General features: G+C 41.2%; 1 protein-coding gene across 2 annotated transcripts in view; it reads right to left on the bottom strand.

Moving 5' to 3' along the window:
• ltk (leukocyte receptor tyrosine kinase) overlaps nucleotides 1–24,712 on the bottom strand; it is a 46,832-nt gene that overhangs the window by 8,304 nt on the left and 13,816 nt on the right. Inside the window, exons 2-19 of one of the 2 annotated variants that reach the window (XM_044047254.1) lie at nucleotides 22,962–23,057; nucleotides 21,347–21,496; nucleotides 20,659–20,887; nucleotides 17,206–17,345; nucleotides 16,487–16,612; nucleotides 12,977–13,126; nucleotides 12,460–12,560; nucleotides 12,205–12,365; nucleotides 11,928–12,022; nucleotides 9,019–9,090; nucleotides 8,541–8,715; nucleotides 7,524–7,674; nucleotides 7,312–7,440; nucleotides 6,658–6,814; nucleotides 5,759–5,944; nucleotides 5,344–5,442; nucleotides 2,670–2,831; nucleotides 2,463–2,576 (exon numbers count right to left, since the gene is read on the bottom strand). In XM_044047254.1, the coding sequence (XP_043903189.1) occupies nucleotides 2,463–2,576; nucleotides 2,670–2,831; nucleotides 5,344–5,442; nucleotides 5,759–5,944; nucleotides 6,658–6,814; nucleotides 7,312–7,440; nucleotides 7,524–7,674; nucleotides 8,541–8,715; nucleotides 9,019–9,090; nucleotides 11,928–12,022; nucleotides 12,205–12,365; nucleotides 12,460–12,560; nucleotides 12,977–13,126; nucleotides 16,487–16,612; nucleotides 17,206–17,345; nucleotides 20,659–20,887; nucleotides 21,347–21,496; nucleotides 22,962–23,057 (2,493 nt within the window). The remainder of the gene's footprint in view (nucleotides 1–2,462; nucleotides 2,577–2,669; nucleotides 2,832–5,343; nucleotides 5,443–5,758; nucleotides 5,945–6,657; nucleotides 6,815–7,311; nucleotides 7,441–7,523; nucleotides 7,675–8,540; nucleotides 8,716–9,018; nucleotides 9,091–11,927; nucleotides 12,023–12,204; nucleotides 12,366–12,459; nucleotides 12,561–12,976; nucleotides 13,127–16,486; nucleotides 16,613–17,205; nucleotides 17,346–20,658; nucleotides 20,888–21,346; nucleotides 21,497–22,961; nucleotides 23,058–24,712) is intronic. The other variant, XM_044047255.1, reaches the window with a different exon arrangement.

The following is a 24,712-nucleotide window of genomic DNA, read 5'->3' as shown; positions in this document are numbered from 1 at the left end:
ATCTGAGTGAATAAAATATGTTTACGTTTGGATTCAGAGAATAGTGTTGACCTGAAATATTCGTCAATCTGGAAGATGCAACCTTGGCTCACCTGTCCTTTTCCACAAAAACATGACCAAGTGTTGCCCGTTTCTCTCATCTCCTGAAATCATTTTATCCACATATTCTGCTGCCTCTTCTGTAGAAAAACAACTCCGTGTTGTCATCCAAGTGTTCATTCCAAACCTGCATTAGCCACAATATCCAAAGTAATACCCTGTCATATAATGAACTGCCTCTGGGTCTGATTATCAAGTGAAATAAAAGTATGTCTCGCTGATCCTTTTTTATTAACGCTCTTTCCCCCCGAAGACAGCAGAGATCAGCTGGTCGGGTCTCAATGCCAACAAGAAAAACAACTCCAGATTTGTCCGCTTTACTTCGTAAGACGTTCCTCGGAGTATTACTTATGTAACTGCTTTCGTCATGCCTGGTTTTCTTGCTGCTCGATGTTTGAGACCAGAGGACTGACGCATTTCACAGGAGAAATAAGGAAAGGGGAGCAGTTTTATGGCGCTTTCCCACTACATAGTGCCGTCTCGCCTCGGCTCAACTCTACGCGGTTCGGTTGGTTTTCCATTACAATATCCAGAGGTGGAAAGTAATGAATTACATTAACTTGCGTTACTGTAATTGAGTAGGTTTTTTGTGTACTTGTACTTTTTAACTTAAGTATGTCTTTTTGGAAGTACTGTACTTTTCTACGTATGAATGTATCACATCCGTTACCGAGTAAAAAATGTTGGCCTGAATTAAAAAAAATTTAAATTCACGCACCAGAAACTTTGGCAGGGGGACAGGTGAATGATGAGGACAGGTGAACAATGAGGACAAGTGAATAATGAGGATAGGTGAACGACGAGGACAAGTGAATGATGAGGACAGGTGAACGATGACAACAGGTGAATTGGCGTTATTTAAGCTCCCTGAGTGCGTGAGAAAGTTAAAGCATATGTGACCTTTGACCCATGTTGACTGATACATTATGTGTTTACACGAGTGCCGTTTGTTTACTTCCAGTGGCGACGTGTGCAGGCAAACCGAGCAATCCTGGCAGTCTACAGTGCAACGATGGATGAAGACGGACTTTTAACAAGTTACCTGACGGCTTGTTGGACAAAACTAAAGTGTGTGTGTGTGTTTCTCTCTCTCTCTCCCTCTTTCTGAGTTTGTGTTTTCCCTCTTGCCCTCCATGACTTGACTGTGTGTTAAATGTCTCTTTAATTGATCGGCATTGTTTGGTTTGATTCTTGTGTCGGACGTCTCTTCCTGTGACGACACTCTGACCAATCAGTGGCCGGCAGTCTGTTGACGTCAGGCATAGTATCGGCACTAATGGAAAATCAAAATAACCGTGCCGTGCCGAGGCGAGCTGCACTGGGGCCATGTAGTGGAAAACCACCAATACAGTTGTACGTAGATTAATATTCACCACGTTTAGTAAGCTTTTGGAAAAACAACCGGAGAAAGAACCTGATACGCGGTATACGGTATGAGTCAACTGACATATAAAGATTCCCTTCCCTCTTATCTGCAGCAGATATGAAAATGTGACAAAGGTGCCAAAAAGAAAAAAAAGAAAGAGTATAATCATTTTAATAATCCCTCACTGTCCTATAGCACTGCGTGATGACTGCGTGTTATTGTTATACTGTTTAAAACTGAATGTCTGGTTTACAAAACAAGCCTTAGGATCATTTGTCAACATGTAACAGTATACATTGCATAGCAGCTTCTCAGACTACGTTAAATACTAATAATACGACATTAGCTATTATGCAAAATTAATGCTACAGTTCATATCAAAGTTAAAAAATCAAATAAAAATGGCATCATTCCCAAACCATTCCCATTCTGAGCGGTTTACTTGTGCAAGAATAATCAGCAAAGCATTTTTCCGTCATGTCCGACTGTCCTGTTTTGTCTCGGATCAAAAAAACACATTGGTCCTCTGCTCAGTGCTTTGTGTTTAGCGTTCTTCTTCTTCTTTCTATTTCACACAAGACTCATTATTGTAGAAAGTCAATTCCCTCTACCCAACATAGATGTGCTTACAGTACATCGCTATAATTTCACGCTTCCATGAGAGCAATTATCCTACGTCTACTTCAGGGACTAAATCATTTGTTATTTTCCTTCAACCACCACTTACTTTTCATTCACACAACTTGGAGCTCATTTCTCACTACATGTACACGCGCGCACACACAGAGAGAAGATGTGCTCGTTTCATAATCGACTCGGCATCCTACAATCATACTTTTCTCTCCACAGCTCCTTCAATCGTACGACACAGAGCCAGAGGACACTCGAACTAACGCTGCATCAAATAAAAGGTGCGGCGTCTAAATGTCCGGCTGAGCTCACAGCCGGTGGAACGTGGAAGGCACAGACTGCACACAGATTTGGAGGAGTCTCTTACTGAGGATGACGCTGGCACAGACCAGCGCGACGCCGCTCGCGACGGTGGAGACGACGACCGCCATGATGAGCAGCGTGGACATCTGGCCCTGTGGTGCCAGGCCTTGAGGAGCTGCTGGGAGAGAGAGAGGGAGACAAGAGATGAGGAGGTGTTTTATTTATCTTTGAGGTTCAAGAGACCATTTGTTTTGCAGGTTGATAAACGCACCGACGGCATCGACGCACGTGACGTTGTCGCTGGCCAGCACTTCGTCTTCGTCGCAGAGACAGAGGACGAGGTGAGTGTCCTCGTCGCGTTTGCAGCTCTGCGTCTGACAGTGGCTGCAGTTCAGCTGCACCTTGATCTCACACTCGCCATGACTCTCCATCGCTGCGGGGGAGAAGAATCATGTATGCACAAATGAACACACCACGAAACACCAAGTTATTTGTTTGAAAAGGGAGGTCAATAAGTTTGCAGGATGCTCCAACAAGGTTTGGTAACGTGAGATTTGATTCCGTCAGAGGAGCCAAATTTGAATTGATGTGTCAAACAAGTGTCGTCTGGGCTGCCAGAGTTTGAAAAATCTATTCAAGCTCTTAAGTTCTCGTCCAAAAACAGTTTTAAACACATCGATAAGCCGCACATGTGCAGTGGCTGATGCATTTGTTTATGATGAGGAATATTTTTGTTTATTTTAAGTCAGTTTTTTCAAACAAACAGCAACATCCTTTATATCAACATCCTTTTTTATATCAAAAAGTTTTGTGATACAGAAATATATACGAGTAATAGGGCCCAACTGAAAAGAAAAAAATACCTTCCAAGAATAAAGTCGTAATACAATGAAAACAAAGACGTAATATTTTTACGACTTTATTCTCGTCACATTGCGACTTTATTCTTATATTATGAAAATAAAGTCGTAATTTTATGAGAGTAAAGTCGTAACATTGCGAGAATAAAGTTGTAATATTATGAGAATAAAGTCATTATAATACAAGAATAAAGCCGTACCATTACGAGAATAAAATCGTAACATTAAGAGAATAACATCGCAATATTACGAGAAAAAGACACTATATTACAAGACTAAAGTCGCAATATTATGAGAATGAAGTCATTAATCAAGCAAAGATGATGAGAAATGCGAAGCAATATATTATTAAATTAAATAATGATACGAAGTCTCTGATATTACAACTTTATTCTTGTAATATTGCGACTTATTTTTTTCTTTGTCGTTCGGCCCTAATACTCCGTGGTAGAAATATGCTTGTCGGACAAAAAAATCAATTGCAAATATTGATCTAAATAATACATCATCAATTGTGCGTGGAAAAAGATCATGATGACATCTTTTATTTATTATTTATTTATGATTATTTTTAATTAAATGGATTTCATGCTGCAGCAGCAACAGCCATTGTAGCAGCAGCAGCAGCAGCAGCAGCAGCAGGGTCTTTCACATGAGGATGGATGTTTGTCTGCTGGCGCCAAAGGCAACAGGCTGCACGAGGCTGTGAATTAGTCAACAGTCCTCCCGAAGAATAATGAGAAGCAGATGGCTGCCGCTAGACTCTCACAGGACAAACGAAAAAAAACACCTCATATATCCATGTGTACCTGTGAATCTGAGACACACACGCACACCCACACGCAGACACACACACATGCACTCTGAGGCAGTGGCTGGATCAATAGCTGGGAGGACAACTAAGTGATCTTCGCACCAACCATGTCTCGGAGCTTTGCGATCAAATCATGTGCAAAACTTAAATATCTCGTTTAAGGACAATGATGCAACTCCATGTTATAATTAGTTCTAAAACTCATTTAATATCCTCACTTTTCCCACATTAACGCCTTCAAAAAAGAACACAAAAATGTGTTGATTAAAAGAAATAAAACATTTTATTGTTTTAAACCAAAATCTGTCCTTTCCATACATTTCAAATATTAATGCATTTGCTAAATGTTTAACCCTTAAATTGTCAGGTTTTTGTCACGATGCACCTTCATTTTACAGTCTAAAAAAACACATGAAATGAATTTTTTTCACTATACTTTATGCAAACTGGATTATTTTTGGTTTGATTGTTGCAGCCCAAACATTTGTTGACATGCATTATTATTTTTGATCTATTTATTATAAAATACTCACGTTAACACACCTAGAGCACCAAAATTTGTTCAGTTTCAATGAGGACATTTTTTGTGCGTAGGTGTGTTAGTGTGAGTATTTTAATTAATGTGGTTTACAATAGAGTAAAAATAAAAAAATACATGATTTTCTACAATTCAAGACTTTCATCTCTACTTCCACCATTAATCAAACAAACAGCCTTTTTATTTTTTACCCAACTGCACGCTAAATGCATCCAACCCCAGCACGATGATGCACATTCCCTTATACAGTCGATTGTTATACTTGACTCAGAGATGGTTGTTCATTTGTCCTACTTAACTTTTAAAATGTCATCTTTTGTTGGGTATGGACACAATACTTTTTGTCCATAGTCTTTTTTTTCCCCCCCCATCTTCTATAGTTTAACAAAACACTCAACTCCAGTTCTACTTACTTAACGAGATTATCTTGGGATTCTAATCACCAAAGTGAGGATGCATTATATCTCAACTAGACCAGCTGTATCACCATTGTTTGGCCTCATGTAAGAACCATTCATACAAAAGAGATTTGTGGTAGTGGTATGAGTGTTTTCAGACCACTTTCATTAAATCTTTCCAATTTTCTTGTATTGAGAATTTTCTTTCAGGTACAAACACACTTGTAAGCTATGAGTGAATATGGCTGCTTGTCTGGAGCACTCTTACAGTCAGTGTCACATCATTCTGTGCTGAATCTGACTGTGCGATGTTCCTGTGTCAGAATGAGTCTCACCTGCCAGAGGCTGCAGGAAAATCTCCCCCATCGGATGAATGAACGAGACTCCGTTCTGACCGTCGGCTGTGATCTCATCCGTCGGCGCCGCATCACCTCCTGTCACAAAAATCCATCATATTATGCCAGTGTGTGAGCATTATCTTAAACGTTTCCTCTCACATTTTATACAATTACTTTTTTTTTAAACTGAAGAAATGTATATCTACATCTGCAGTTGGGCTCAGGGAAAAACTTAACTTATATACACTAATGTGTTTATATACTATATATAAATACATACAGTATATATCAGTATAGGGAGCGGGTATCTGAAAAAAGTCCACTATCGTACATCCTTTGTAGAACGCTTCTGCAAAGGATAAAATAAAAAGTGGGGAGAAAAAACCCCAAAATCAGTGTGAAATGTTGTTACCTCTGTATCCTCCTCCACCGCCTCCAGCTGTGCAGGCTCCTCCGCCGCCTCCAAAACCCCCGAAGGTGGACCATCCCAGCTTGGACAGGGCCAGTGGACACGACGACCCACCCTCTGCACCCTCCTCCAGAGACCGGCCCGCTCTCAGGTGAGGACCAGGACTGTCTCTCCAGCCTCCACCTCCACCTTTTAAAAAGGGGAAAGAAACACCGTGTCTTCATAACCGTGGAGGACTTTTCCTCCAAGTCCATGTTTTTTTGGGTGGTTTACAAGTTCAAAAAAAAGTATTATTATCCTTGTAATCCACCTTTGATAATGTGGAATGTCAGCACGTTAAAGATCTCTGACCGAAGCTTGCATGTCTAATAGGCTTATTAAATAAATGTTTGCACAGATTGAGTGTGTGGATGATGAGAGTTCAAAGCACCAGCATCGAGGATAGAACTGATACCAGGTGAGTGTATATATTTTTTAATATGAAATATTAAATTACTCATACTCGCAGAGAACGTTTGCTTAAAATAAAACACCAAAGTAAGATCGAAATGTTCCCTAGTGGCCCTGGGAGTTTGAAGCACACTTCATAAAGTGCATGTTTAGAACGTCTCGTCTTTGATTCCGTCTCTGCCTTTGTTGACGATCTAATGACGCCAAAAAGATACACAACAAAAAAAAAACAACCACAAATGTTCTCTGCACTCTTAATGACTTACAGATCCTGGATTCAATTGAAACCAGCGAGAAACCAGTGAAAGTGACCCCGTTTGATTAATGAAGTGACTGACAACAACGTTCCACAGATTATACAGCTGTTGCCGAAACTCTTCACGACAGCTTTAGCAAACAGATCCTGAACCGGTCGTACAGGACGACACCGCGTACTGTAGACGTTTGCCCACCTGCTGCACCAGTCCGACCGCTGCTGCTGGGACGTAGGGTGCTGTTCTCGTACTGCTCCAGCGATATGTGGTCCAGACTGGACTCCGGGTCCTCCAGGTAAGCGTTCCCTCCTCCGCCTGCTGCGATCAGCAGGGGAATCATCTCGCCGTTTTCCGCCTGATGAGACAGAAATACGGAACTCTCATTTGTTTGGAGCCTCCTCAACTATTACATTGCATCGCAACATAACAGTGCAAATGGGAAATGACTAGAGTGAACCATCAAAATGTCCTGTAACTAAGTGATTTTTCCACAATAACTTCCAATATCTGAGTTATTTACAATTTGAACACTGCAGTTGTACACGAACAACAGATTTTGCGTGTTAAATTTGAAATTTGAACAGAATAAAACAACATTTTTTGAGTCCCTCACTGTTTCTTTGGAAACTATGCACAGGTGTTCTTCCCATTTTCTGGCATCATGAAACAGCTCGAGTGAAATTACCGTAATAACCAATTTCTCAGCTTTCAGAAAGCGTTGGAACTGTTTTTCCCAATAGCACAGACTGTCACGTAAGTGAGGTAATACAAAGTGCACTTGCGCAAACGTGTCGTTGATGTAAAAGGGTTAAGAGAAAGTAAGTGAAATTGAACATTGAACAAATTCGTTACCTTGAAGATGTAGGTCGCTCCACCTCCTCCACCTCCTCCACCAGCCCACTCAGGTCCAGCCTCTACCCTGAGGTCATCCTCAATCACTGACCACTCTCCCAGGCAGATCTTTTGAGTGAGGGGATTTCTCTACACCAAGAGCAAGTGAGAGAGGTCCACGTCTCAGAGGAGGAAGTCACTTTGTGGAGCATCACCCAAAGCCCAATACTCACCCCCGGGCATGCGTCCTCTCCCTGGTGACCCACCAAGATGTAAAGTAGATCTCCTTTCTCCAGAGGAAATATGGCCGAAATGAAGACCCCGTGGTTGCGTTTGTTGTGATTTTTGGCTCCTTTGCCTCCTGCAGCCCCATAAGCAGAGATCCTGGGAGAAGTTATCGCATGGACTCATTAGTGAATGTTGTTGAATAAACTGCTGACTGTGACTCACCGCTCCACGGTTCATATCATATGAGACGTGTAGACTGCCATCATTTCCTCTTAAAAACACACACTCCTGTTTATTTTGGCAGAAAGCACAGCTGTGGATAATTTAAGCAGAGAAATTCAACACCCTGTAAATCCTATGATTGCGCTGCAATTTTTTATGGTGCTACATGTCAAGTGGTGAGTGAGGCAGTGAGGTCAGCTTATGATTTTTTGAAGCGTGACCGGAACACTTCAGTCCCCGAGCACATGGTCACACCTCTGAATTACCACTTAACCACCAACACTCCAAGTCACGAAGTGACCACAGAAGTTTTGGGCTTTTAAAAAACAAATCAACAGGTTTTTTTTTTTTGCGTAAAGGGGCAGTGTACTATATTTATCTCAGCATGAAAAGCAAGACTATTGGAACTGGATTTCCCATATTTCTTTTTTTTTTTACACACACACACACACACACATATACACACACACGCACACAGACACATACACACACATATGTACATACATATATACACACATACACTATATTATATTTTAGTAACTGTAGAAAAAAAATCAATAGCTTTATTGCTTGAGCTCCCTCTAAATTTGTAAATATATATAACCTTAAAAAATGTGTCTACAAACTGAATTTTCAACATTTTCTGTCACTGTTTTAGCTGCAGATTGGTTTCATGTGTTTGAAAAGGACAAGTCTCCAGTGCACGTCACAATCTTATAGAGAGTCCTTCATACAGTTTAAATTAAATTGTAGAGACACTTTCCCCTTGCCGTGAGCCTCACATCCTCCCTGTCACTTACAGGTATCTGTTGGTGGCAGGCACTCTCCACATTTGGACTCCTTTGAGCGGGCCGTCCTTCCCCACAGTGACACTGACATTTTTGTTCCTGTAGGTGCTGTCACACTGGGCCTGGGTCGGACCGTGAGGGCCGCTGGCACCGCACGAGTTAAACCACCACGTCATCAGAGAAACCTCTAGAGAAACGGAGACAGCGGCAAGACAGACGCTTTCATAAAATGCACAAAAACACTCGAGAGAAGGCAGAGGAGCAGGAACACAAATGCATACATCTGGAGGAAATTACAAGAAGAAGGAGAGCAGCGTATGTGCGTATGACACGTGGAGGAGGTTTCTAATCAACCGTGTGTCATGTGAACGCTGTTTGTATTAAAGCTGATGCATCGTCAAGTCAGCAGCTGGTGTGTAAATGCAGCATGCAGAATGGATTACAAACTGCACGGTGGACAAAGGATGCTTCAGCTGGATCTGCATGCTACCTGAGGCTGAGGGCTCTGGAAGGGGACTGAACATGTCCTCCAATCCAATCATGGGCAGCAGAGAGTTGACATCTGGAGAGAGACAGAAAAGGAGTCATTAAACACACATTAATAAACTTTTGCATTTTCTTTTGTGGCCGACATACAGTGCTGGTAACATTTTTTTCCGAGCGGGTTTCAGTTCATGTGTCATGTATCTGTTAGGCCCGATATGACGTCTATCAGCTGCGTCTATATGCGCGTAAACAAATGTTAAGTGCAGAGACGTGGCAGATGTAGGGCTGCACTCCACCTGAAAACATATTCCTGTGCACACAAAAAGGAGTCACAGTGACTCGTTCTCCCTCCTACTATGAAGGGATTTTTCAAACAGAAAGGATGCAGATGGAAGAAAATGAGAGCAATTTGAAATCCCAAAGGCTGTTATTAAAGATGATTTCTGGGCAGGAGTGACACCATGAATATCAATGTACGCCTGACTCCACGTGTTGCATACAAAGACCGACATCGCTGTCCACTTATTGCTGGTTTGACGACAATGGAGACGATGATATTTAAAAAAATGCTGCCATATACTTTCAGTCTTGTCCTGTGGTTTTGTTATTGCAACAAGGAACTAGAAGATTCCGCAGTGAAATTTGGATTGTGCCTGCTTCTTGCTGCCAATTTTTTGATGAATTGAACCTTTATAACTTTGAGTATTTAGACAAAGTCATATTTTTGAAGAGTCAACCTTTAAAACTTGCAGCTGGTTGCACAAGCCCCTCCCCCTTCCAAACACCTGCTTCGAACTGTCCAAAATAGTGAAAAAACGGAGCAAACAACTTGTCTTAACTGTGTAGTTGTCCTACTGGAAGAACGGTTTATGATACAGATTCAAATTTTGGTTTGTGAACACCAGGACGCTTTCAGCAGCTCCCACATTTAAATTTGTGAGAAACGGGCGTGAATTGACAGAGAAATTAGGGTTTTAATATCACCCTCATCTTCATTTTTTAAAAAAAATCAGAGATTTAACATGGGAGTCAATCAGAACTCTCTGTGCTTTTCCTCCAAAAACCACAAGTCATATGAAAATGAAAACAACACACAGGGTTAAACAACCATAGCAACATTTTTATATTACAAAAATGTCTGTGTAGGATGGAAATTGTGGGCAGGAAGAGAGTTTCTTTAGAGATTATGCTACTCTAGTGGCAATAAAATCTGAAAGCGTCCCAAAAAAAAGTATAAAACTTAAACTGTGTTTGTTTAAAAACCGTAATAAGTATCAACATGTGAATCTAGGTGAGAGAAGTCTCAAGTTTTGTGACCCGTTTAAAGTTTCCATTCATATGTCCAAATTCATGCAGTGTTTTTCCACAAAGCTGCGGGACGAGTTTTGGTAAAAGAAGAAGAAATGCGGTACAGTAACAATGAAATGCAAACCAGGCGGTGGTACTTCTCATGTCTGGACAAAACAATGACCACAGCAGCTTAGAGAACATATAACACAAAAAACGTCAGTGAGAGAAACCAGTGAAACTATGTAATGATTTTTATAGAACTAATGCCCGGAGGACGTTACACTGAAATGAGGTTCTGCCTCATTAGCACCAGGTTTTGTTCTCCATGAGGACTCCTGTCCTGACAATGTTAGTGTTTATGCTAAGGTAACACGATACACACAGATATATGTATATATATATATATATATATATATATATATACACATATACTGTATATATATATATATATATATATATATATATACACATATACACACTGTATATACACATGCATTGCATGCGGGGGTGCATTTGGCTGTGCCAGAGGTAACATTCGCCAGACTGCATCCAGGAAACTAAAGATCACGAAAACAGCAACTGCTCTGATTCAACATGCAGGAAGTCGTTTAGGGAGCGCTTGATTGGCTCCGCATTCCTTTGGAGCAGCACACATTTTTAATATCGTGCTTGCGAGAAGCCAAGACTGCCGCCGTGATTAAAATGGCTCTGTGGAGTGTCCACATTTAATTTTAGCAACAAAAATTCACTTCGGAAACTCGTCAACAGAAACGCGTTTCTCGGCGTTTGCCTCTGCCTTCGTCTCCGTCTGTCGCGATGTTAAAAAATGTGTCACTCTTGTTATCGGAGACATGTTGGCGCGTGAACTCATTTGACAATGGTTTGCAGTGCAGATCATTTCTATGAACAAAACTTGTACTCACTGGATCAAACTTTGAAACATTTTGAGCAGCAATAAACGTCCTCATAATAAAGTGAACAACAGCCAAGAAGCTATTTTTGTTTTAGTTGGCCACTTGCACGGAATCACTTAGAAACAGCACGTCGTGAAGCGGACCAGTCTTTTTGAATTGCCTGAGGTTCTCAAAGTGGCCACAATGTTTACAGTCTCACAGCAAAGCCCTTTTTTTAAAGTATAAATAGCATCTTGTGGTATTTGTCTCAATCAGTGGCTGAAAACTAATGTGCGTGGTCACAGAGACCTTGACCCCCCCCTGAAAAGAATTTAATCAATACTTCCTTGTGTCCAAGTAAACACCTGTGCCAAATTTGGGTTTGTTTCCCACAGAGCATTTTGGGGATATTTTATTCATGAATCCAAAATGTGATTTGAAAAGGTGACAGTGACCCTAAAGTTTAATCGCTTGCTTATTGTGTGCAAGTTCTTGTTTGTGCCAGATGGGACAAAAATCCCCCTCAATCCAATCCAATTTATTTGTGAAGCACATTTAAAAACAACACTGTCAACCCAAAGTGCCGTACAGTGATGAAGCAAACACTTAACGCGGAGCACAATGTACACAACAGGTGAGATGCCAAAAGTTACAGAGGAGTTTTTAAAAGAGACTTAAAAACAGGAAGTGATGTAGCCTGCCAAACGGGAAGTGGCAAACGCTTGCACACCTGTACTGAAGCAAGCTGCTCCAACTGCAATGTCGTCGAGAGCAACGTCGGCATTGGAGCCTTGTGTCCACACAGACGTCACCCGAATGTGGAACCTGGGGGAAAGCACACACACATGTATTCAGATATTTATTGTGCAATGTGATGTTTATGTGAACGTGGATGCGAATATGAGAAACAGCTCATATAAAAAAAAAAAAAATCTGTATTCCTCACCATTATTGTATTATTGCGTACCCTAGCTTTAACAGAGCCTGACATGACTGACATTACTTACGCGTGATGGACGCCAGTTAACTGCAGGGCGACGTCCTCCCAGTCGTCCACCTGCTGACCATTTCTCTCCCACACCAGTGGTACGGTGTTTGTCCCATTGTCCTCTATGGCCACCAACAACGAGCCGTTGAAGTCACCGTGGATATACAGAGAGAAGCGTAACTGCACGGCAAGAAAGGTTGAGCAAAGATTTAGCAACATTTCAGCAGGCTCAAGAACTAAACTCAGGTGAAACGCAAAGACTTAAAGAGCCGACCTGGCAGGCAGCTGTCGAGACTGGAGGAGGGAAAGTGGCGCTCCGAACGGAAGCTTCCTGCAAAGAATGACTCTCTCTCACTTGCAGATATAAGAAGTAACCTGGGAGAAAAAACAGAAAAATAATAACTACACAATTAAGCAAAACACTTTTGCAGTCATAAAACGAATTAAGTGTTAGGAACAAAATACACAGACGAATGGTGCAGTTACGTTAAGTATAAAAAGGCATGTTTGAGCTCCGCAAACACAGTCTACATCTGCGTCTAATTAAGCCTCTGCAAGGTATTGTTGTAATGTTACACTGCCAGTAGGCGTTCCTGTCTGTGTGTAGGTACCGTAAGAAAACAATGTGGACAACCAGAACTGAGATCTGTGGCTCAAGCTGTCCAGGACAAAAAAAACAAATAACTCGCCCTTAAAAAGGTAGGAGATCCACATGAGGGCTAGTAATAATAAAGCAGTACAGAATGAAGAGAATGAAGAATGAGATGTTGTGTCTCACACACACAGCTGACCTGGTGTGCTCTGCAGGGTGGTGCCCCGCATGTCTCCTCTCTCCAGAAGCTCTTCTCCAGCGACCCTCCTCCAGGCCGAGCGCTGCTTGGACACAGACCAGCCACATGTGTCTTGTTCAAACGAACAATGTGAGCCAGATGGAAGAGCACCTGCGGAGAGAGCAGATTTTTTTAACACAACACAGACATGAAAACGTTAACGTCTCCCCTGTGAGACTTCTTTGTGAAACTTGGGTTATCGTTGGTGATGTTTTACGGCCACTGGCGTCTGTGCTGTTGCATCACGGCTTTCTCCTGGGTTTAATTGTCCATTACTTCTTCTCCTCTGCCTCCTCTTTGGTGTTTTATAGCACGTGGCATTGGTTTCAGTTTAAAGAGTTGTCCAACGACCTCCTGCTTTCGATTTGGAGGAAATAACTAATTGCGATTGTTAAATGAAGATGAAGATCAGCTTAAGTGTAATGGAGCGTGACCACATGTCGCCGCTCCATCTTCTATTGCGAGGATGAGAACTTTGAGTCGCAGTTTTTAATTTGGATAGAAAGAACAGTGAAAACAGAAGAATTTAATTGCAGCCTCTGCTATTTGTTGAAAATGAAATGAAAATGGGGGCCAGGTGGTGGTGCAGGGGTTTCTGACAGTACTGTGGGTGTGAGTGTGACAACGAACGGCTGTTCATCTCCGCGTGTTGTCCCCCACGATGGACTGTCACCTGGGATCGGCTCCACCTCCTGCCGCGACCCTTGTGTGGAGGATAAGGTGGTAGAAGACGGATTGATGGACTAGCTTAAGGCCATTTCATTTTTGTTCAGTCTTGATGTCATGACCTTGCAATGTTCTCGCAACGCGCTTCCATTTAGAGCGAGCAATTCAAATAACAATTTATACATAATATTATCTTTCTATGTTTATTCTTATCTTGTGACTAAGTTGTCTTGTCCTATTCACCCATGTTAAAATGCCGTCCTTGATTCACTCCTGGTCTAAAAGCACCCTCAGTCTATCTACCTGGTGCACAAGGCCACAAAGACTTAACCCTTTAACACCGAGCGTATTGCTGACGTTTGCATTACCGTAGTGACGCCATCTCTGAAAGCTGAGATGCTGCGCGCCAAAGCCAAGGTGTGGTTATTACGGTAATTTCACTTGTGCGGTTTCAGGAAGCCGGAGAATCAGCATCTTTGTCACAAGAGGGGAGAGAGTTGGAAGAACACATGTGCATAGTCTCCATTTTTTGGCCAGATTTTGACTGAATGAAATATCCACTAATAAATTAGGTTTTATACTGTTCAAAATTTAAATTTAACACACAAAATCTGTTGATTGAGTGTTTAAAATGGTTAAAAACAGTATTTTAACATGCACTAAATTGTAAATAATTGCCAGATATTGGAAGTTATTCTGGAACAATGCGCAAAAGAAATTCTCTGGTCTTTTTATGGCTTAAGTTTAGGTGTGTAAAAATGTCAAATTCATACTATTTATAGAGCTATATATGCCATATGAATCCACTGTATTTCAATTAACAATTTCTTTCTTTCAATCACATGTTTGAGTATTTTTTGATGATTGGAACAGAGTGGCTGTTGAAGATGGAGCTGCAGGAAACGACCGGAGAAGGATCACGGCTGTGGTTGTGAGTGGGGGACACAAGGGGGAGGACAAGATGAAGGCAGATGAAGAAGGGAGAAGCTGAAAGAATGTCCATGCCAGGAAATGAAATTCTTCACTCTTATCTCATATTCATGTGTTGTTCCGCGAGTCTCTTGGTTTAATAAAGGCAGTAGAGGGTGACAGGAAATGCTGTACTTGCACTCAGCCTTGGTTTTGTTAGGCGTTCTCCATGGGGGCTGTTGCACAAAAAGTAACCTTTAGTAACTTAACCTTTGCTCCGGAGTTCATCCTGGCTCAGTCCATTTGCACGAATGCCAAACCCGGGATGAGAAGGGCGCGGCGTAGCGGTGAAACAGGTGTAACTAATCCTAGTAAAGTGCACATTCACAGCTTTTTGAAGTAGACCCTGAGGTCGAGCGCAGATTTACTGATGCACGACTGGGAGAAGGCGCGAGCTGTGTATTATTTATATGGGAAGTTACGAGGAGGTGAAACACCTGATACACAAGAACGCCAATACAGCTGCTGTTAATGAGATCAGAGTAAAAGCCTGGCAGACGACAGTCTCCGTAAGATCTCTCCATTTAAACCCTTTGTGTCCAAGGTTGAACTGGAGAGGATTATACACACTTTTAAATCCACACGTCTGGACTATTGTCACAGTTATTTTACCTGTTTAAATAAGAAGGCACTTGACCGCATTCAGGTCGTCCAGAACTCTGCTGCGAGGCTTTTAACTGGAACTCACAAAAAGCCTCCTATCACGCCTGTTTTTTTGTTATTTCTAATTGTATCATCCTGTGATGCACTCTGTGAAAGGTGCTATATAAATAAAATGTACTTATGTAATGTCAAACTAAGGTTGGGTGCCTATGACTACAGTGGAATTTCATATAACAAAATAGAAGTATCATACAAATGTATCTTTTGGGGGGAAAAGGAAAAACATAGTTGTGCACATCTGTATTTGCTCCTCGCTCATTAACCACCGCTACACTGGAATCATCGTATTTGCAAGGAGTTCATAAAAAAAAAAAGGGGGTTAAAGGAATACTTCATCGATTAGCATTTAGCTTTGTATTGCTAGAATAGGGGTGGTATTTTTGAAAAATTGTGCTTCCCAACCTCTGTTTCCCCCGAGTTGAGAAATATCTTCATTCTTTTCTTTCTTCGCCCTGTTAGCGTAACTGTTAGCAAAGATGGCGGACACTGTTTACATTCTGAGAATGAGGTCCCGCCCCTAGACCTACCACATTTCAACTTAACTAAAACATCTATTCAACCAAACATGACATGAACATGTAGGAAACATCAGTGTGTGTCCGTTTAGCGTCACAAAAGATTACTCCATCCCCGCATGATGATCCTGAGCTCGAAGACTTTGCCGAGACTCAAACTGGTTTCTTATTCTCGATGTGGTGAAATTAATGCGTGGCCACGCGTTACTAAGGCCTGGGAATGAGTTACTTATGTCGTGGCCACGCGTGACGGCTGGCTTGACGTGTCTCTTATGAATAATAACTCCATACCTTACCGCAAGTGACTGGAATCCCTTCCAAGATTCAAATAAAACAAATTGTATTCAAATGTGTCCATGTTTGCGAGCAGGTGAAGCAACGAATGAGCATCTCGTAGTAACGCGTGGCCACACATTAATAATTTTTTCACCTATGTCACCAGAGGGGCTCAGTAGTTTTCCTTTGTGCTTAAACTACTGGGATATTTTAGATTTAAATGGTATGATTCAAAGTGCCTGTGTCTGTTGGAGCAAGGAAACCTCTAAAAACAATGCAGAGCAGGGATTTTAAAAGCCGTGTTTTTTAACATTCAGGACCATGATTTTAATCAGAGTGATGTCAACGTTCACAGACTATATCCAGACAAAATAAATCTCACCACAGATGAAGCCTTCATCCTCTCCGTACGGACAGTCGGTGTGGAAGTTACACACTTGGCTCGGATCGATGCAGACTTCAGAGTGAACGCAGTGGAAATACTCCCCACAAATTGCATCCTGGTGCTCTGTATCCCAGCAACCACACAACAGTTAGACAGACTGCAACAAACTGCTCTCGACATCTTGTAGTGCTCTCGACAACGTGTAATACAAATCAACAAAGAGTTTCTTGCCTTTACAACCTCTAATGAAAATGTAAAACAACATATCTCACAGATTTGATACTATGTACCGACAGCCAGTCATCATTATCATTAAAATGATTACTGTGCGATATTTGTGCAGATCTGTGAGAGACAAAGATGTTCTCTTCAGTCTGTGGAAGACGATGTGTAACTGAGTGTACCCCGCCTTACGCCCTATGTCAGCTGAGATTGGCACAGCACCCAACAATGACATATGCAGAGGGTGAACAATGAGAGTCAGAGGGTATTGTCTTTTATTATTATTGTATTTCATTTTATGTTTGTATGTTTGTATGTAAGGTGACTTTGAGTGTCAGAAAGGCGCCCTCCCAATTCCCAATTTACCACTGAAAATAAAGACGTCATGGAGGCGTTCATGTGCATTTTGCACGTCGGGAACTCGTATTTAACATAATTCCGATTAAAGACGTTCATTTAAAGAGACATCTGTCAGTCACGCGTGATCCACTCACCTGATTCACAGTCTATGAGCTCCAGAGAGTCCAGAGCCACAGTGACTTCACTTCCCCACAAACAGGAGGAGTAGACCAGGCTCAACTCGAAGGGCTCCACCACTTTGCCAATCACGATCTCCAACACTTCCCACTCAGCCCTGTGTGTCGACCAAACACAGAATACTGTGTGAGTAAAGAAAATGCATGCACCCACACAGGCTTTGAAACATAGTAAATACCAGAGTTGGAAAGCATTAGTATAATTTAGTAAGTCTTTCTGTTAAAAATGTATAATTTTACTTTGACTTAAGTATGTTTTTTGGAAGTACTGTACTTCACTACGTTTTAATAACTATGTTACTGAGTAAAAAAAAAAGATGTTGGCCTGAATTAAAAAATGTATTCAAGCCAACTGGAAAAGATTCACGCACTGGAACATTTGGCAGTGAACAATAAGGACAGGTGAACGATGAGGACCGGTGAATTGGTGTTGTGTATGAAAATAGTGGTACTTTTACTTGAGTAGAATATTTCAGTTCTCTTTTCCACCTCTGGTAAATACTGCGCTGCAGTCGTCGTGTTGTAGAAGCCTGAGCGGTCACATGTGTGTGCTCTCTAATCAACAACAGTCACCTGCTGTCAATAAGTCAGCTAACAAGGTTAGAAACATTAGGTTATGTTGTTAGCAAATCCAAAAACAAAAACATTATGATGCATGTCAGTTCTCTTAACCTGAAGTTGAACATGTCATTAACAGTATTATATATACAGTATATATGATATTTTTCATGAAACAAACTATATTGAATATCTTTTTCAGATTTATAACAAATTGGAGTATAAAGTTCTCTGTTCGGAAAGGTATGAAAACAATCCTGGTTATCCAAGTTTTTATTTATATTAGATTAAAACTATCAAGCCATCTTTAAATCTAATGGAACATAATAAGAAAAGGGGCATCGTCTTCCAAGAACTAAAGTGATTGCACAGGAAAACCTACAGATTTAATCCATGATTTAATCATCTTGTGAGACCTTTTTTAACTTCATCACTAATAAAATAAAACTTGACATGCAAATGACATGCAAAATATAATAAAATCAAATAAACAGGACATTTTGTTTACAAAACACATACATTACAATCATTTGAATGTGGGTCTTAAAAAAATGTCGGGACATTGACTTCTTTCACACCTGGCAGAATTATTGTACATTTGATTTGAACTTGATTATATGAATGAAATGGCAGCACTCTGTGAAGCTGCATTATTCTGTTTTTCTGCTTTACTCCATCCACAGGAGGTAGTTTGCTGTGTTTTGTCTAACTGCGGGTTTTCTCTGGTCCTTTTTTTTTTTATAACCACTATCATCATTTGTTACGATAGGGTTCCTAAAAAGGCCACACACAGCCCCACACACACACAGCCCCACACACACACACACACACTTTTTTTAAAACACTTATCACCTCTGGTTCTGGCACATCAGAAGAACCTTATTGTCCCTCAGGGGAAAATTTGGCAGAGACAGAACACAAAGTATTGCACGAGGAACAACTTCCTACACAGTCACAGCTAGTGAGAAAGGTGAAGTCGATTTTAGTGTCTGTAAGTCACAAAAAAAATTCACCTCAAGAATTACCAAATGTCCAATTGTCCAAATTTGGAGCCAGCAATGACCTGTACCTCCAACCTTCTCCCATCAGGTCAGAGCTACAGGCTTCCTCGGGCAAAGTGCAACAGATACAAGTTTCCTTTTGTCCCAAATGCAATTAATGCACTTAGTCAATCAGCCAGAGCCTCGGTGCTTACGCAGCACAGATCACGTAGTACTCAGTATTGCTCACGTGGTACAGAGTGCACCCTTGGTAAATTGCAGTGGGAATTATACACAACTCCTTATATGGTCATCCTGTTGGGGGGGGGGTGTATAGGTCACATGATCAGGGTTTACAAAAAGGTTTGTCTCCTTATTTTTGGTAGTGACATGAAGTAGCAAGAATTGTGCTGAAATGAACAAAAATAGACATTTTTTTTAAATTTTATTTCTATAAGCCTTCGAACAGTGACGAATTTCCAAATTTCACAAATACAATCCGATTTTAATAGAGTTGATAAAAATGACAAAAAGGATATAAGACACACTATATAGCACATTCTTATAGCCTCTGTATATATACTGTATGTTTTGTCATAGTTATGGAAAAAAGTAGCCGGAATGCTCCGTGTTCTAAGCATTCATTTCTGTCTCTCTCTTTGAACCGCGTACAACAGCTCTGCTGCTAAACGTGATCCATTTTTGTTTCAAATTTAAATTTAACTTGGAGAAAAATCAATGGCCGTCCGTCTGTCTGTCTGTCCATCTGCCGCTTTCCTTTGATCTTTCCACCACCACTAATCTGATCAGCTCCAGAGTTGGTCGACGTGTTGCTGCAGCAGCGTCCAAGGTGAAGAACAGACGGACGCTTGTTGGCTCCCTAGTTTAACCTTTGAACGTCCTTCATTTGCGGCGTTAACATGGTGACCGCATCTGCCTTTTGAAACCGAGACTCTTTGATGATGGCCACTGTCGACATCAAAGGTCGCGCACCGGCTTGACGTGCGCCGTGCTGCGTTTCTTCACATTAAACGTCAAAGTGCAACCATGAATATGTGACGGTGGCTGCACCTGAAGGGGAATTATTGGATTCAGCAGACAATCAGTGCAGGTGAATCGTGGCAAAATGTTCTACGGGTCTATGTGGACGAATGGCTGACCCTCATAACGGAACTGCTGTCCTTTACTGCTGCACAGAAGCAAACAGCCAAACCTAATGCATATGCCCCGCTATCTCCCTTCTGTCCTGACCAATTATATATAAATTCATCTCCACAGACATGAATGCTTTTAGCTGCACTGCAGCTGGCCGTACGTCTACATTTAATCAATAGCAAACGACCAGCCCCTGCTCTCCAGACAATACAAGAGCGCCCCACTGTCCTCATACTCAAAAAAGCAAAACTGTAGAATTGAAGAATTCTTATTTTTTTTCTTCCTTTATTCAACTTTTGTGCCCAACAAATAAAACGTATTAGCTACAGTGTCCTTGCACTGGAGAATCTCTAATGTCCCGCCCACCCCCCAGTTGTTACACAGGCTGCACCACAATTGAAGAGCACTTATTAAACGGACATCAATCAGGTCTGGTGTGTGTGTCTGGTGTTCCTTATGTTGTGTGGACCTAAATCTGTTTACACAGTCACGTTATTGGGACAGAAATCAGGTGCCCATAACGTAAATGACTACATTTTAAGGTGAAGACATGTCGTTAAGGTAAAGGGTCAGGGATAGTCCAGTAGTAATTACAGTTAAGGTTAGAGTAAGTCTCCAGGAAATGAATGCAAGTCAATGCAATGTCCTCTGAAGTCATGGAAACCAGAGTGTGTGTGTGTGTGTGTGTGTGTGTGTGTGTGTGTGTGTGTGTGCCGACCTGTGGGCATCTTGGCTCCGGTGGCTGAGGGCCACAGCGTGAACATCCGAGTCCGACAGAAGCGGTTTGATCAGGAGCGTTAGGTTTCCCACAGCTGGATCGGACTCAAACAGGGCCACTTTCAGCGTGCAGTGCTTGTTGCTCCCTGGCAGGACCGGGCTGGTGAGGCGGTACTCGCATTTCCCAGAGGCCTCGGCAGCAGCGGACGCGCTTAGGAGGAGGAAGTGCCCTGGGGTAATAAAACAAAGACGACATTTAATGCAATTAGAATTTTATAGCAGCCTCTTAAATGTGCCACATTCAAAAATGTGCCACCAATAACGCATTGAAGAGCAGATACTCTGGGCATTTAGAGGTTGGTCACTTTAATTCAGGGGTGAACTAGAAAAGGTTGACGTGCTGAAATGTTAAAAATAGATATGTCTCATATTACACATACACGACTGCAGCCTCCCTTTTCATACTCTGTGTTAGCGTTCAACTAATAACTCACGCAAGTGGCAACTCACTGTGACATCATTGGATTGAGAGCATGATATGGTCAAAAACAAATAAATAACGTTCATTATTAAGGCAAAACCAAACATGTTTTCCCAAGTGAAGAAATGTGAAATACTGTGCGTTTTAAGTGATGTGGTGAAATCGCGGCACAGACTGGAGCTCTTCCGTCGTCTGCAGATGCTCTTACCATCAGCACTTTTCTCAGAGTGGTCAGTCGCGGGCGTCATCCCAACCTGTGCCCTTTGTGGTTGCTGTGGCGACGCCAGTGTCCAGTCACTTTGGTCGCTGTGATTCGATAAAGTCCAGAGGCACGGAGACTCAAAATCACAGGAGGTACCTGTCCATGGGGAGGGGTTAACAGTGTTTGCTGTTAGATTGACAGCTGAGATACTCGTTTGTCTTCTAAACTTAAGTTTATCACCAGAAATACAGTTAATGACCTCGACATCCTTCGTCAAAACAAGTACATACACTAGGCTACTCAAAAAAGAACAATCATGGGATGTTCCCATTTACAGCTGTGTACTGTAACGAATCAAAGTAAAATTATGTTTTTGAAAGTTTTCCAGAAAATCACAGACTCATAAAGACTCAAAGTCTACATTTCCACTAAATTTAAACTGAAAAGTGTCCAAGGAGACGTCATGTGAGGATGAGAGGACACGGCCACTGCAGCTAATATGCTAAACAGCCATAGGAATCCCTCTGGGGATAAAAGGACAGAAATAGACACAGAATCATTTTTATTTCTACGGTCTCTATTTTTCTGTTTGGCTTTTCTTTTGTTTCGTCTTTCTTTAGGTCAGTGTGTCAAACCTCAATTCAGACAACAAGCAGTTTTCTGTTCCCCCGCAGATCTTTAACATTTAAGCATTTTGCAGACGCTTTCATCCAAAAGCGACAAGCTACAGGATGAAAGAAGGAGGAGTCTTGGAAAGAAATCCACTAGATAGGAACAAAAATTATTAATGACACGATTATATGTGCACTACTAGGGAATTAGATGTGTGTCAATATTTTTCAAACAACACTCTTTAGGAAGCAAACAAAACTTTATGAATTGAGCAAAACCAAAATTAAACGCACAATCAAAAATACAATCATTCAAAAATATTGTGTTGTATTTGTTTGAAAATACACTTTTGGTTTGCAGTGATCGGGATTTTTGTTTGTGATCCGACTTGTTTGCCGACTCTCTTCCGTCTACAACTCCTAACTAACGTTTAGAATCTGACAAACGTTAAATACTTCGACTCCAAGGCCGTGACTACTCCTTGTTCTTTGCGTCATGGTTTTTTGTTGGCGATTCCGACCATGAAAGCTGCCTGCTGATTGGCTACTCGGTTTCGGAGCGACAGCTCAATGGACCGCAAGTAGTCACAGGCTGGGAGCCGCTGTCCTTTCCCGTTGATATCCGACAAAATAATTCTAAGTATCTAATGTTTGTGCGATTATAAAACATCAGATACTCACAATTTTAGATACTAACTATTTTGTTGGAGTTCAAGACGAACAGTGACAGCAAAAGGGTCAAAATTCCTGATCGGTGCAAACAAAAAGTGGATTTTCAAAACAAAATACTATATTTTAAATCGATATTTTATTTGCAATTTGTGTACTTTGATTTTGCAGTTCATTTTTGTCGTTTTGCTTGCTTCTTTAAAAAGTGTTTCAAAAATAATGGCAAGTCTAATTCCATACACTATGCACGTCATTAAAATCTGAACTTGACTGAATGACGACAAGTGATGCTACTAATGACACGGACAATATTTGTGTGTCAGGAGGAACACAGTCCTTACTTTGGCTGTCGTCCTCTGGGTCCATGTGATGAGGAAATCCATCATCGGAGTTCTCGTCCTGAAATCTGTCCAAAAGGGCATGACAGGTACTGCTGACTGAGGACGGACAGACAGACAGACAGACAGAGAGGGTGTTTACACAATACTTATTTGACCTACAATGGAGTTTATGTCCAATTCACAAAAGTTTTAATCTGTAACTGGAATAGTTTATGTATTATTCTGGCGATGAGGCACTATTGAAGTAATTCTACAGGTTATTTGACATCTTGATCTGAACCACATTGTCACCATCAATTAAGAGTATTTTCATTTTCAGCACGATCAAATTTAGCTTTTGTTCAAAGCACCACTGTAGAACCTCGAGAGAGAGACTTGATAAGAGTTGATGAAAATGTAGGTTGCCTCATTGGCAAGCGTTCGCCGCAGTGCGACTCATGGGCAGCACAGATGCTGTGTGAACTTTATTTTGAAGGAAACAGGCCGACCTAACTCTCGAGTTGATCTGGGTTAACCATCGCCTCGGGAGAACTGCAAAAAGGTAATTTTAATAAACCCTGAGGGATACGGTACATCTCACAAAGAACCTCATAATGGCACAAGAGGAAGAGTCAGTGAGTTATTAAAGAGATCAGGGTTCATTCTCTGAGAAACATTTATGCGTCTTCAATATTTACAGGAAATCCACCGTGTAAGTCGCTTGTAGAGGTTTCAGCAGCAGAGAGAGGCGGACAGATTCACAGAGATGTCTCAGAGGGGGGGAATTGATTTACACTTGACACCAGTATTATGTACTCTCTTAAAGAGAAACGACAACTGATCATTAAATCAGTGATAACGGCAATAACAGGAGGAATATTTTTGGTGTGAGCACAACAGTATCTTGTAGGTCAGAGGTCCCAAACCTGCCATTTCCACCCCAGTCCATTTCATACGACTGTGAAATAGTCACAAATATTATTGCGTTATCATGGTGGAATACTGTGATATAGTTTTAATAGTAATATAGTTCTAACAGTAGATTTTTCATTCTATAAAATTAAAAAAAAAATTATTTTTGTAGACACTTGGTTTTGGTTTAGTTCTTATTCATTTTAGCGTTAGTTTTTTGTCATATGGAAAACCCAACAAGAGATGCCATTTTAAAAATGAACAACCATCTCTTAATCAAATAACAGTACAATAAAAATAAATAAATAAAAGACGAGTTTGATTCACGTAGATGAACCAACTCAACCCAATGAACTACATAACAAAATGTTCCGTTTAACTTGCAGAGCCTGTAAACAAAAGCACATTTTCACTTAAATCTTCGTTTCAGTGAGTTCAGTTTCAGTTAACGCAAATGTTTTTTTCAATATTAGTTTTCGTTCTTTCGTTAACTATAATAAACTTGTATAGAATCTTTAGAAAGAGTCGTCATTAATGGTCCCAGACTTCAACGCCGTGAGACGTGGTTGGACAGATCTGTATCCGGCACTCGCTACAAAAAGTGTTGACTTGTGGCTTTTGTGCCAGAGTTACTGAAAATAAACAGTCAGTCCAGAAATAGGACAAACACTAAAAACATCGCACAAAAAAACAACTTATTTTGTCTTGTTTTGGAAGGAGTCCGTGTGCACATGGAGGACAGACTCGTACAGAGAGGGGAGGAGGGGACTTCACACATGACATGACATTCAACACACCAACGAGACAATGAGAGAGTTGATGATAGCTCAGCGGGGTCATCGCAACTTAACCTCTGTAAT

This window comes from Solea senegalensis, linkage group LG16, assembly GCF_019176455.1.
Source record: "Solea senegalensis isolate Sse05_10M linkage group LG16, IFAPA_SoseM_1, whole genome shotgun sequence".
Taxonomy (NCBI): Eukaryota; Metazoa; Chordata; class Actinopteri; order Pleuronectiformes; family Soleidae; genus Solea; species Solea senegalensis.
The sequence above is the reverse complement of the archived record's forward strand: the minus strand, read 5'-3'. Positions and strand labels throughout refer to the sequence as shown.